A 12,860-nucleotide genomic window follows, 5' to 3' on the forward strand; every position below is an offset into this window, starting at 1 on the left:
GCGAACGTAGTCACACAGGGGAGGAACTTCTGAGTGTAATGAACAGAGAAATCGACAGATGGCTGTCTCCGCGCAAACTGAAAATCGGAACCATGTTGACCGACAACGGAAAGAACATGGTGTCTGCTCTGCGTCAAGGAAGGTTGTGCCATGCGCCATGCATGGCTCACGTGTTCAATCTGGTTGTCAAGCGGTTCCTAAAATCCACCATCCCACTGCAAGACATCCTTAAAATGTCACGTAAACTTTGCATGCATTTCAGCCATTCCTACACCGCAAAGCACACCCTCCTTGAGCTGCAGCGGCAGAACGGAATTCCACAGCATCGCCTGATCTGCGACGTTGCAACAAGGTGGAATTCAACCCTACATATGTTAGACCGCCTTTACGAACAGCGAAAGGCCATCACCGATTTCCTGATGTTACAAACGGATAAAGGTACTCCCCTGTGTAACTTAAATGTCAGCCATTGGCAGCTCATGCGTGACACCTGCCGCTTGCTCAGGCCCTTTGAGGAGGCCACGCTATTCGTGAGTCGGCAGGACTATGGGATGAACGACGTCATTCCTCTGTTGCACGTCCTGGAACAAATGCTGTTAACAATGGCTGGTCAGGGTGCGGTAGACGTGGCGCACAGATCTCAACGCCACATGACCCCTGTGGGGGCAGGACAGGAAGAAGAGGAGGAGGTAGAGGAGGACATTGGTGCTCAGGAATTATTGAGTGAAATGGGTGGTTTTTCCACTCAGCGGACAGGAGTGGAGGAGCAGGAGCATCTGGTAGAGGAGGAGGAGGAGACAGAGGACCCAGACGCACCGTGGCAGTATGCTGTGGAGATGGAGGCAGGGAGTCCCTCGCATTCCTTGGCACAAATGGCCCATAGCATGCTCGGTTGCTTGCGTAGCGACAGCCGAATAATAACCATCAGACAGAGGGATGACTTTTGGCTGTCCACCTTGTTGGACCCTCGCTACCGTTCAAAAATGGTGGCCTTTTTCACACCTGCTGAGAGGGAGGCCAAAATAACGTACTATAAAAACCACCTATGTAGTCAGTTGGTCTCTGCCTTTCTGCGCCAACGTCCATCCTCAGACACTGTGGGCCCTGTGCGCTCGCGTTCCGCTGCCATGGCAGCAGGGGAGGGGTGGGGTGGTAGGAGCAGTGGCAGCTCCACCAGCAGCGGCTGCCTCAGTCTGCAGTCGATGATGAGTAGCTTTCTTCACCAGCGCAGTGAGGAAACTACTAACCAGCCGCAGCAGCAGCAGCATCAGGTGGACCTGGAGCAGGACCTCAAACAACAGGCTTGGGCCTACTTGGACAGCACCCTGCCAACCGAGGTAGACAATCCCCTTGACTACTGGGCAACGAAACTTGACCTTTGGCCCCAACTAGCTGAATTTGCCCTTGAAAGGCTGTCATGCCCGGCCAGTAGCGTGGCATCGGAGCGCGTGTTTAGTGCGGCAGGAGGTATTGTAACTCCGCGGAGGACACGACTGTCCACCCAAAGTGTGGAGAGACTCACGTTTGTGAAAATGAATCAGGCGTGGATTAGTCTGGATTTCAAACCACCAGTTCCTGACACAACTGACTAAATCCGCCATGAATCATGCCCCAAACATGTTATTAGGGACAAATGGAAGACCTCCACCTGATCCATACATTTGTATATATATTTTATTGAGAGGCTGCTGGTCGGCCGACTCATGTTTTGCACATTTTTAATGACTTATACTCTGCAGGTCGGGCCCCTCATGAATTGGGGTTTTTAAATTATTTATACTTCGCTGGACGACCGTCACATGAATTGAACCTTTTTAATGACTTATACTCTGCTGGTCGGGCCCCTCATGAATTGGTGTTTTTAAATTATTTATACGTCGCTGGACGACTGTCACATGAATTTAAACTTTTTAATTATTTATAGTCGACCAGTTCCAGACCGATGGAATAGCAATTTTTTTAAATATTTATTTGACACGTGTTGTCCATCTCATCAATGAGGTGGACTGTTTATTTATTGGTCACAGTTTGGCCCCCTCCTGTTTCTTACATTGTTAACTTGTTGTATCGGTCATGGTTTGGCCACATGTTTGGTTGTCTTGTTAAGATTTTCTGTAATGTACACAGTTACGCTTGACTTGTCGACTTTCCACAATCTACTAAGGTATAGCATCGCATCAAAGTTTTTTTTTTTTTTTTTGGTCTAAACCATTTCTTATAATGTCAATTTGTAGGATACGCCGCTGTAAGGCGACCTACTTTTTTGTCACTGTGTAGACATCTATTTATAGGCCGATGTTTGGCCAGAAAGATATATTTAGTAATAACCTAGCCGTTCAAGCCGCTCACTGAACACCTCGGGAATTGCTTTGTATATCTGTCGCCTTAGGGGCCGCTGTCTGGCGACATAATTTTTTGTCACTGTGTAGACATCTATTTATAGGCCGATGTTTGGCCACAAAAATATATTTAGTAATAACCTAGCCGTTCAGGCCGCTCCCTGAACACCTCGGGAATTGCTTTGTATATCTGTCGCCTTAGAGGCCGCTGTCTGAACAGCTCATGCATTGCTTTCTATATGTGTCGCCTTTGAGGCCGCTGGCTGGACAGCTGATGAATTGATTTGTATATATGCACTTATTGTCCGCTGTCCGGACAGCTCATGAATTACTTTTTGTATATAGCCTTCCAAACCACTCTCAGAATAAGTCATGATATTCATGCTGTGTATAGCCTTATAGGCCAATGGTCAATCAAGTCATGATTGTTATAGTGTGTATAGCCTTATAGGCCGCTGTCTTTACAACTTTATAATTCCATGCAGTATATAGCCCTATCGGCCACTTTCTGGCATCCAGTTGCTGTAGCCCCCATCACCACACTGTGCCACGGGCCCCTGTACCGCCTTCTCATACTGCTGCCAGATCCATCCTCTGCCATGTGCGTCTTTGTCGTCTGCTCACGCTGCTGGGTTCCAGTTTTAAACCTAGGCCTGTGTATGGCTTCCGAATACTGCTGCCTCCACCGCCACCCTGCGCCATGTGCCTCTGTCGTCTGCTCACGCTGCTGACGGCTTCCGCTTTTTAACCTAGGCCTGTGTATGGCTTCCGAATACTGCTGCCTCCACCGCCACCCTGCGCCATGTGCCTCTGTCGTCTGCTCACGCTGCTGACGGCTTCCGCTTTTTAAACTAGTCCTGTGTATGTCTTCCGAATACTGCTGCCTCCACCGCCACCCTGCGCCATGTGCCACTTTCGGGTCTCCTCACACTGCTGCCAGGTCCATACTGATTCATGGCCCCCTGTACCGGCTCCTCATGAACGTGGTTCAGCGGGTTTGCATCACTTAACGGCAAATCGTTGACAAATGCTGGGACGTTCAGTGTTGTGCGCATTAAGCCAGACACCAAAGGGCAGCACAGACCTGTTATTACTCGCTCAAGCATGGCTGAACAAAACCAGTCTCTACCACAAATTGGACCCAGACCTGCCCAGGGTCTCGTAACTAGATTGCACGGAGGAGTAGAGTCCGTTATCGGAATTAAATAGACAAAACGCCACACCAAAAAGAGTGGCCATTTCCAACACTTATTCCAGAAAGAGGAACAACACGTTTCATATACGGCCCGTAGACGTTTCACGTCTGCCACATTCAGTCGATTTAAGACGCAAGCTCCACTTCCTGTGGTCTCTGACCGTCGATATACCTTTAAGTGTCAGCTTTGAATATATTCCCTCCGGAGCACTGACACTGGTGCCCTTCCGTCAACATGCCTTTAAGTTTCAGTTTTCAACCATATTCCCCACAGAAGCCAAACTCTTGGGTATCCCAGAAGCTGCTCAGCGGGTCAGGGCAATAAAGCTCCCGGTTCGCAGGTTGTTCCGTCTTATGGATGGAAGTACGACGGTATATGATCTTCTTCGCACCCACGGCATCACCTCATAGAATCTCTGCATTGCATCTGCAATCACAACGCTGACTTCCCGGATCGCCACTCAGCCATTGGACTCTTGATAGTCGTCTCCCCACACTGCTGCTGGGGGGACTTTTTAACATAGGCCTCTGTATGGCCTTTAATTGAAGCTGCTTACGCTCCGCCACTCTGCCATGGGCCTCTTGGGTATCCCAGAAGCTGCTCAGCGGGTCAGGGCAATAAAGCTCCCGGTTCGCAGGTTGTTCTGTCTTATGGATGGAAGTACGACGGTATATGATCTTCTTCGCACCCACGGCATCACCTCATAGAATCTCTGCATTGCATCTGCAATCACAACGCTGACTTCCCGGATCGCCACTCAGCCATTGGACTCTTGATAGTCGTCTCCCCACACTACTGCTGGGGGGACTTTTTAACCTAGGCCTGTGTATGGCCTTCAATTGAAGCTGCTTCCGCTCCGCCACTCTGCCATTGGACTCTTGATAGTCGTCTCCCCACGCTGCTGCTGGGGGGACTTTTTAACCTAGGCCTGTGTATGGCCCTCAATTGAAGCTGCTTCTGCTCCGCCACTCTGCCATTGGACTCTTGATAGTCGTCTCCCCACACTGCTGCTGGGGGGACTTTTTAACATAGGCCTCTGTATGGCCTTCAATTTAAGCTGCTTACGCTTCGCCACTCTGCCATGGGCCCCTGTACCGCCTCCTCTTGCTGCTGCCAGGTCCAGAGTGTGTCATGGGTCCCTGTACGGCCTCCCATTGCTGCTGACTTCATCGCCAGACTCTGCCATGTGCCACTTTCAGGTCTCCTTACACTGTTGGTGGGTTCCATTTTGTGATAGGGTGCTGTATGGCCTTCCATTGCTGCTGCCTCCACCGCCACCCTGCGCCATGTGCCTCTGTCGTCTGCTCACGCTGCTGACGGCTTCCGCTTTTTAACCGAGGCCTGTGTTTGGCTTCCGAATACTGCTGCATCCACCGGCACCCTGCGCCATGTGTCTCTGTCGTCTGCTCACGCTGCTGACGGCTTCCGCTTTTTAACCTAGGCCTGTGTATGGCTTCAGAATAATGCTGCCTACACCGCCACCCTGCGCCATGTGCCTCTGTCGTCTGCTCACGCTGCTGCCAGGTCCATACTGATTCATGGCCCCCTGTACCGGCTCCTCATGAACGTGGTTCAGTGGGTTTGCATCACTTAACGGCAAATCGTTGACAAACGCTGGGACGTTCAGTGTTGTGCGCATTAAGCCAGACACTAAAGGGCAGCACAGACCTGTTATTACTCGCTCAAGCATGGCTGAACAAAACCAGTCTCTACCACAAATTGGACCCAGAACTGCCCAGGGTCTCGTAAGTAGATTGCACGGAGGAGTAGAGTTCGTTATTGGAATTAACTGTGAGGGACTTTTAAACCTAGGCCTGCGTATGGCCTTCAATTGAAGCTGCTTCTGCTCCGCCACTCTGCCATTGGACTCTTGATAGTCGTCTCCCCACGCTGCTGCTGGGGGGACTTTTTAACATAGGCCTCTGTATGGCCTTCAATTTTAGCTGCTTACGCTCCACCACTCTGCCATGGGCCCCTGTACCGCCTCCTCATGCTGCTGCCAGGCCCGTAATCTGCCATGGGCCCCGGTACCGACTCCTCATGCTGCTGCCAGGCCCGTAATCTGTCATGGGCCCCTGTACCGCCTCCTCATGCTGCTGCCAGGTCCAGAATGTGTCATGGGTCCCTGTACGGCCTCCCATTGCTGCTGTCTCCATCGCCACACTCTGCCATGTGCCACTTTCAGGTCTCCTCACACTGCTGGTGGGTTCCATTTTGTCATAGGGTGCTGTATGGCCTCCCATTTCTGCTGCCTCCACCGCCACACTGTGGCTCCACACTCTGGTTTTGGCCCCGTGACTGCCCAAATGAGTGAAGTGTGCGGTGATTCTAAGATCGACGGCACTCATCTGCATGTCATACTGACTGACAGTATTATTTCTCTTCCCCAGCAGACTCCAAGGGCATTTAAATTAAATGTACAGTGTTCTGCACTAATATAAAGGCTCTCTGAAGCCTAGAAACACCCTTTTTATAAGTTAAATTCGCAGCGAATATATTCGGCTCGAAGCGAATTTATTCGGCGAATTCGGCGAATCAGCCGAACCGAATTTTTGAATAATGCGCTCATCTCTAATTATGATGTATTGCTGTGTGCCTTTCACTACTGCCTTTTTTTAATGCTCATATACTGATTTTTGCTGTCAATATTTGCATTTTCTACTGTTCTCTATTGTATTTTTTACTTTACCTGCACATTTGTATATCTTAATTAAAAACTATTACTGGTAAAAAAAAAAATATAACTAGAAAAAAATGTTTTATCCACATAGCACTGCTCAAACGGAAGATATATATACACACACACAGTGAAGAAAATATGTATTTGATCCCCTGTTGATTTTGAATATTTGCCCACTCACAAAGAAATGATCAGTCTAAAAATCGAATGGTAGGTGTATTGTAACACTGAGAGACAAAATAGCAATAAAAAAATTCTAAAGAAATGCATGTCTAACAAATTATGCACTGACTTGCTTGTTCGTGAGGGAAATAAGTATTTGTTCCCCTTCACAAAACATGACTTAGTACTTGGTGGAAAATCCCTTGTTGGCAATCACAGAGGTCAGACGTTTCCTGTAGTTTGCCACCAGGTTTGCACAATACTCACGAGGGATTTTAGCCCACTCCTCTTGGCAGATCCTCTGGGAGACAAGGAGATTCAGGAGCTGAAGTTCATCCAGCAACTTTTCAAAGCTGCCTTCTTCCCTAAATAGGGCTTTTGGAGCCAGCTTTTGTGACTGCATGTGCATGTCAGCAGGCATGCCACATGCCTTTGTGCATTTCTCTGCATTCAAGAGCGCCAAGCTGGAGAAGTGCCAGTTATGTGAACTAGCGTACTCGCATATCTGCGCTGAACCACTCCCTGACACTATCCCACTGCTTATCCATACGTACCAAGCTGTATACAAGTAAATCTTTTCAAGACCAATCCCTGTGGTAAATATCCACAAGTTTTTCCAAAACAAATCTTTTAATTGGTCATCATCCATCAGCAAATGCCAAAGTTTGTGGCATAGGTTGAGAATTTCCTGGGAAGAGGTAGTGTACTGCATACAAAGACCTATCTGGTTCTCCTGAATGTGTTGCCTCCTATACAGGAAATTCTATTTATTGCTTTTTTTGGCTCTTGTGCAGGCTTTAGTTAGCCACATTCATTTGTTCCCCCTCCTCAAAAACCTCTCCCTGAGGGAGGAAGCCTCTTGTTCAAAGTCATAAAGTAATGTACAATTTCTTTTAGCTCTTAAATACAAGACCACTTTGATCAGGGGCCTTGGATAGAAGCTACCACCCTCAAGAGACTGAGGATGCAGGTTGCCTGAAATGTTTTGTGGTAAGGGAACCATTTCCCATATTCTGAATCATGAGCTCAAGAAATATAACAGTCCTAGCATCACAAGCGTACCTAAATTACAAATTGAACTAATTTTGTCCCAATACATCCAGAAAACCTCACAACTTCCTGTGGTTCACCATGCCAGAGGATTAAGACGTCGTCAATGTACCTGAACCAAATCAATGATGACAAGGTGGTTGGTATCCTGTGTACCCTTTCTTAATTTTTAAGATCTTTTGACACATACACATCATATATTTATAACACAACACATATTTATGTCAATGCAGGATAACAAGATTTCCCCCCTTGTCGCCAGGCTTGATCACAATGTTGTGGTAGTTCTTATGTTTTTCCAAAGCAACTTGTTCTTCCCCTGTAAGATTGTCATGTGCCATCTTTCCAAAGTTCACTGCTTTCAATTCTCTGGTAACTGCAGCCACAAAACACTACACTCCAGCTACTGCCGACGATGTAAATCCACATCTTCCAGTTTTGACATGACAATGTATTCCCCTCCATTATAACATCTCTGAATTCCATCAACCAGTTCTAAAGCTATGTCAATTAAATCAACTTCAGTATCCTCCACATGTCTTTCTTCCCATACAGCAAACAAATACACACACCCTTCAAACAAGGGCAGAAACTCAAACACTTAGACAGAAAACAAATCTGTGCAGCAGAGAGGTTCATATTGGAAAGGTTAATGATTTTAAAGTCACTTTCATCTATTGTTTGCCCATCCGGTGCATATATTGTTCTATCCCCTGTCTCTTGGAGCTGGGCCATCCCTCCCACTTCGTGCTTGTGCAGTTAAACCAGGAGTGGATACCCCCATTTGTGCACAGCCTCCCTTCCTCTTCCTGTTTTCCTCTCCCTGGCTGAGATCCTTTCCTCTTCCTCCTGTGCCTCCCATCTCCCCTTCCCAAAACGCCTGTTCTTTGTTAGTGATCCACCAACACAAATGTAATCCCTGTGTGCAAGAGATGAATTGTTTAACTGTGTTTAATCAACCATCTCCTTCAAAACTTCATTTTCCTTTTGATGGACCCCCTTCCCACCCCTACTCCCTTGAGTGTTCCATGCCCTCTATCTACACATTCAGCATCAGACAAAGCTACTCTCTTCCTGTGTCGTACACAGCCCATCATGGCATTGTGTAAACATGTGCGTCATAACGTTTTATATGCTGTGACTTTGTGTGTCGTGGCACTTCCAGTGTGCGGATGTGATGACAAACTGCCAATGTGTCTTCGGTGGGCTTTTCCAGGTGGGAGGGACTAGGTGAGACAATGGAATACCCTGGTATTAAGGGAAAAGGAGCTGGAATGCTGGTGTTCTCTGCCTGTATGGATGCCATCATTATTACTGAACTGATATTTAAGAGTTTACACTACTGTGGCTGGGTAGTCTTTGACAAAGTTGGAATTCCAACTAAACTGGTCAGACATCAGTCTTTTCCCCATTTGATCCTGTGGTGGTGCTCTTTATATCTCTCCATGATGGATGGACTTTTGCTTTTACACCTGAAATTAAGTTGCTTGAATGTCCATGAGAGTGAGCAGACGTTTTATGATCATCTGCTTTATGGACTCCCAGTAATATGGGTGATATCCAAGCCATGCACAGATGCTATCTCGGTGGTCCCTATAGAGATCTATGTGTGGATATTTGCACCTATAATAAAACTATAGGCTAAATCCACCTTGAGAACTTTTCCACATCAAAAGCACTCAAAGTTCCTGGATGTCTACACAGTGTATAAATATTGGCTTTATCACTCAAACGGGCTAGTTCCAGTTCATGGATGCTACTACTATTGCTTGGAAGATTTGATCAGTTAAGAGCCTTTCCTGTGATTCTAGATATTCACTTCTGAGGACTGTTCTATCCTCCCAAACACTGTATGAAATCATAGACAAGTCTTTCCTTGATCCGGAGGATCTAGAATCACACTTTTATGGATGAAGTGGGTGAACTAGTATATTTAGGATTTATTATTTCACAACTTTTTTTATCCACTCTAGGATCAGTCCCTTCATTTATATACGCATTCAAGGAACTGTTGTTGCTTTGAAAGCATGAAGCATTTTGCGAGGTGATATTTTTTTGACTCCAACCAAGCAAAATAGGCCTTCCAGGTGTGATGGTAGACTTTGTAAGAAGCCAATTTCCTAGCCTTCAAGAGGGTAATGATGGTAAGTCCCTGTCTTAGGACTCTCTTAAGTACTTCACAGCAGTCTGCAACCCCCTCTGGAGATCAGAGTGATCTACAAGGAGTGCTGCAGCTGCAAACATTTTACTTTAACAGATGTCTTCTTGGCACAGGGAGATTGCAGGGGGGCGTGCGTGTGTGTGTGTGTGTGTGTGTGTGTGTGTGTATATATGTGTGTGTGTGTTTTGGCATTGTAGCATCGTAGCAGGCAGTTAATTTCAAATCCACCTCATTATTGTCCAGTGGTACTTTCAGATGTTACAAGTGAGGCAAGATCTCAGGGCATGAACTACATCATGAACTACATCAGAAACCTAAGGCATTACAAGACTGCACGTGTTCAAATTTTATTTATTCATGTTACTTACTTGCACAGTACGTCCAGCGTTAATATGCTCTTTATGCAACTGATCCCATGATTTACATTTTCGATACTAAAGAAAGAAAAAAGGTAAATTAAGACAAAAGCCTCCTATCTTCAGCAACATTTAGAAATCAATGAGCATATTCCTTCAAATGAACCTGTACTTTGAACTTACTAGGCTGGCACAGAATTTCAGTATATTGTTCATTTAAGCACAGGAGAATCAATTTTGTTAGCAATGTCCATCTGCTACACAGACTGAACTTTCTCTTAGAATGCTCTCTCTCTCACCCCCTCCCTTCTCAAGGTTTTACATGTTCGCAACTGTTAGAGATAGCTGCTGACATTTGATATGTGACATTATTCTCAAACCACCCCTATCTTCTGAATAAAATAACATTTAATATTAACCTTTGGGATAACTGATACTTTAAAACACAGTGTTTGCATCCTGTGGATCTGTTCCTGCATATGCAGTGTCTCAAGCAGAAATATCCATACCAAATTTCTGGTGGGTCAGCCAGAGTAGATGGAGTCTCCAGAATGAACTGTGCTCGGATAGGGAATGTAGGTTATGCAGGTTAGGTGAGCTGCTCTTAAGCTATGTCCTATCTTCTGGTTCCCAAGGAAACCAAAATCACTCTGGTACCTTTTCTGGTTGGGTAACGCATGTGTTTGTGTGCAAATGTGTTTGTGTCCGCCTTCACAGGCTGGACCAAGTGTGGACAGGGTTAATCCTTTGCAGTTCCCTAAGCTAACCCTTTAAGAATGTCCTTTGTCATGGGTGCATGGTAGAAGAAAACCCACAGAGAAGAGATGAGGAGGGTCTATTGTCATCAATAAGTGGAGAGAACGCTTGTAAATCTGCAGATTTGCTGGACAATTTGTTTTAGAGACAAGCGAGTATAGGCACAAGAAGAGAAGAGAAAAAACTAGCCAGTCATTATGGGCATTAAATTAAGTGATGGAATGAAGAGGAAGAAACCCTAAGAAAATGTCTAATGCAAGATGAGTGCTAGATAATATATCAACCGAAGACTTGGTTCGCCTATACTGAACCCCTATGGTATGGGAAAAAAGACGGATAAACATTTCAAATCTGCAGCAAATGTTCACCTCATAAGAGTCCGCATACGTAGTCTGTACATCCCCATGATACACTGCTGCCCTGGTCTGCACAAACATCAATCCCTGTTTTGTGGAAGATGTCACTAGTTTCTATAAATCTGAGGTTACGTTCACATAGATGTGGCCCAACTTTCATGCCAGTTTCAGTGCCATTTCAAGGGGTAGTTGTTCAGCGATTCAGGTGCAATTTAGCAGTGTTCTCAGTCAGTCTCTCTCTCTGTCTCTCTCCTGACATGAACCAGGGATGGGTGTCACGTACCTCACCAGAGGCTGCAACAGAGAGAGGGCTCCCTTTACGGCTAAGTGCAGTGCACCCCTGGAGGTGGAAACAGTAGGTGCAGTGCCCAAAGAAGCATGGGTCGCCAGTGGTGTTGCTGCTTGGAGATGCCTGATGAGATGGAACCCGTGGGTGCTCCAGTTGCAGGAGGAATTTGTCCAGAGAACACGTGGATCCTGGAGGATGGGTAGAGTAGTCAGTAGCCAGAGCCAGGATCAATATGGAACAGCAGACAGGAGCAAGGTCAGGATCAAGCCAGGATCATACACAGAGCAGCAGCAGACAGGAGCAAGGTCAGGAGTAAGCCCGGGTCATACACAGAGCATCAGACAGGGGCAAGGTCAGGATCAAGCCAGGATCATACACAGAGCAGCAGCAGACAGGATCAAGCCAGGATCATACACAGAGCAGCAGCAGACAGGAGCAAGGTCAGGAGTAAGCCCGGGTCATACACAGAGCATCAGACAGGGGCAAGGTCAGGATCAAGCCAGGATCATACACAGAGCAGCAGCAGACAGGATCAAGCCAGGATCATACACAGAGCAGCAGCAGACAGGAGCAAGGTCAGGATCATGCCAGGGTCATACACAGAGCAGCAGCAGACAGGAGCAAGGTCAGGATCATACCAGGGTCATACACAGAGCAGCAGCAGACAGGAGCAAGGTCAGGATCATGCCAGGGTCATACACAGAGCAGCAGCAGACAGGAGCAAGGTCAGGATCAAGCTCGGGTCATACACAGAGCAGCAGCAGACAAGAACAAGGTCAGGATCATACACAGAGCATCAGACAGGAGCAAGGTCAGGAGTAAGCCCGGGTCATACACAGCATCAGACAGGAGCAAGGTCAGGAGAAGCCCGGGTCATACACAGAGCATCAGACAGGAGCAAGTTCAGGATCAAGCCAGGATCATACACAGAGCAGCAGCAGACAGGAGCAAGGTCAGGATCATGCCAGGGTCATACACAGAGCAGCAGCAGACAGGAGCAAGGTCAGGATCATGCCAGGGTCACACACAGAGCAGCAGCAGACAGGAGCAAGGTCAGGATCAAGCCCGGGTCATACACAGAGCAGCAGCAGACAGGAGCAAGGTCAGGATCATGCCAGGGTCATACACAGAGCATCAGACAGGAGCAAGGTCAGGAGTAAACCCGGGTCATACACAGAGCATCAGACAGGAGCAAGGTCAGGAGAAAGCCCGGGTCATACACAGAGCATCAGACAGGAGCAAGGTCAGGAGTAAGCCCGGGTCATACACAGAGCATCAGACAGGAGCAAGGTTAGGAGAAAGCCCGGGTCATACACAGAGCATCAGACAGGAGCAAGGTCAGGATCAAGCCAGGATCATACACAGAGCAGCAGCAGACAGGAGCAAGGTCAGGATCATGCCAGGGTCATACACAGAGCAGCAGCAGACAGGAGCAAGGTCAGGATCATGCCAGGGTCATACACAGAGCAGCAGCAGACAGGAGCAAGGTCAGGAGTAAGCCCGGGTCATACACAG

General features: G+C 47.3%; 1 protein-coding gene across 2 annotated transcripts in view; it reads right to left on the reverse strand.

Moving 5' to 3' along the window:
• Window positions 1–12,860, reverse strand: part of STX17 (syntaxin 17) — a 156,090-nt gene that overhangs the window by 87,075 nt on the left and 56,155 nt on the right. For both annotated transcript variants that reach the window (XM_089669458.1, XM_089669457.1), the window contains exon 3: window positions 9,957–10,022. In XM_089669458.1, coding sequence (XP_089525584.1) covers window positions 9,957–10,022 — 66 coding nt within the window. The remainder of the gene's footprint in view (window positions 1–9,956; window positions 10,023–12,860) is intronic.

The sequence above is a fragment of the Staurois parvus genome, unplaced genomic scaffold (genome assembly GCF_062004578.1).
Source record: "Staurois parvus isolate SC_StPar_1 unplaced genomic scaffold, SC_StPar_1.0 ptg000077l, whole genome shotgun sequence".
Lineage (NCBI taxonomy): Eukaryota > Metazoa > Chordata > Amphibia > Anura > Ranidae > Staurois > Staurois parvus.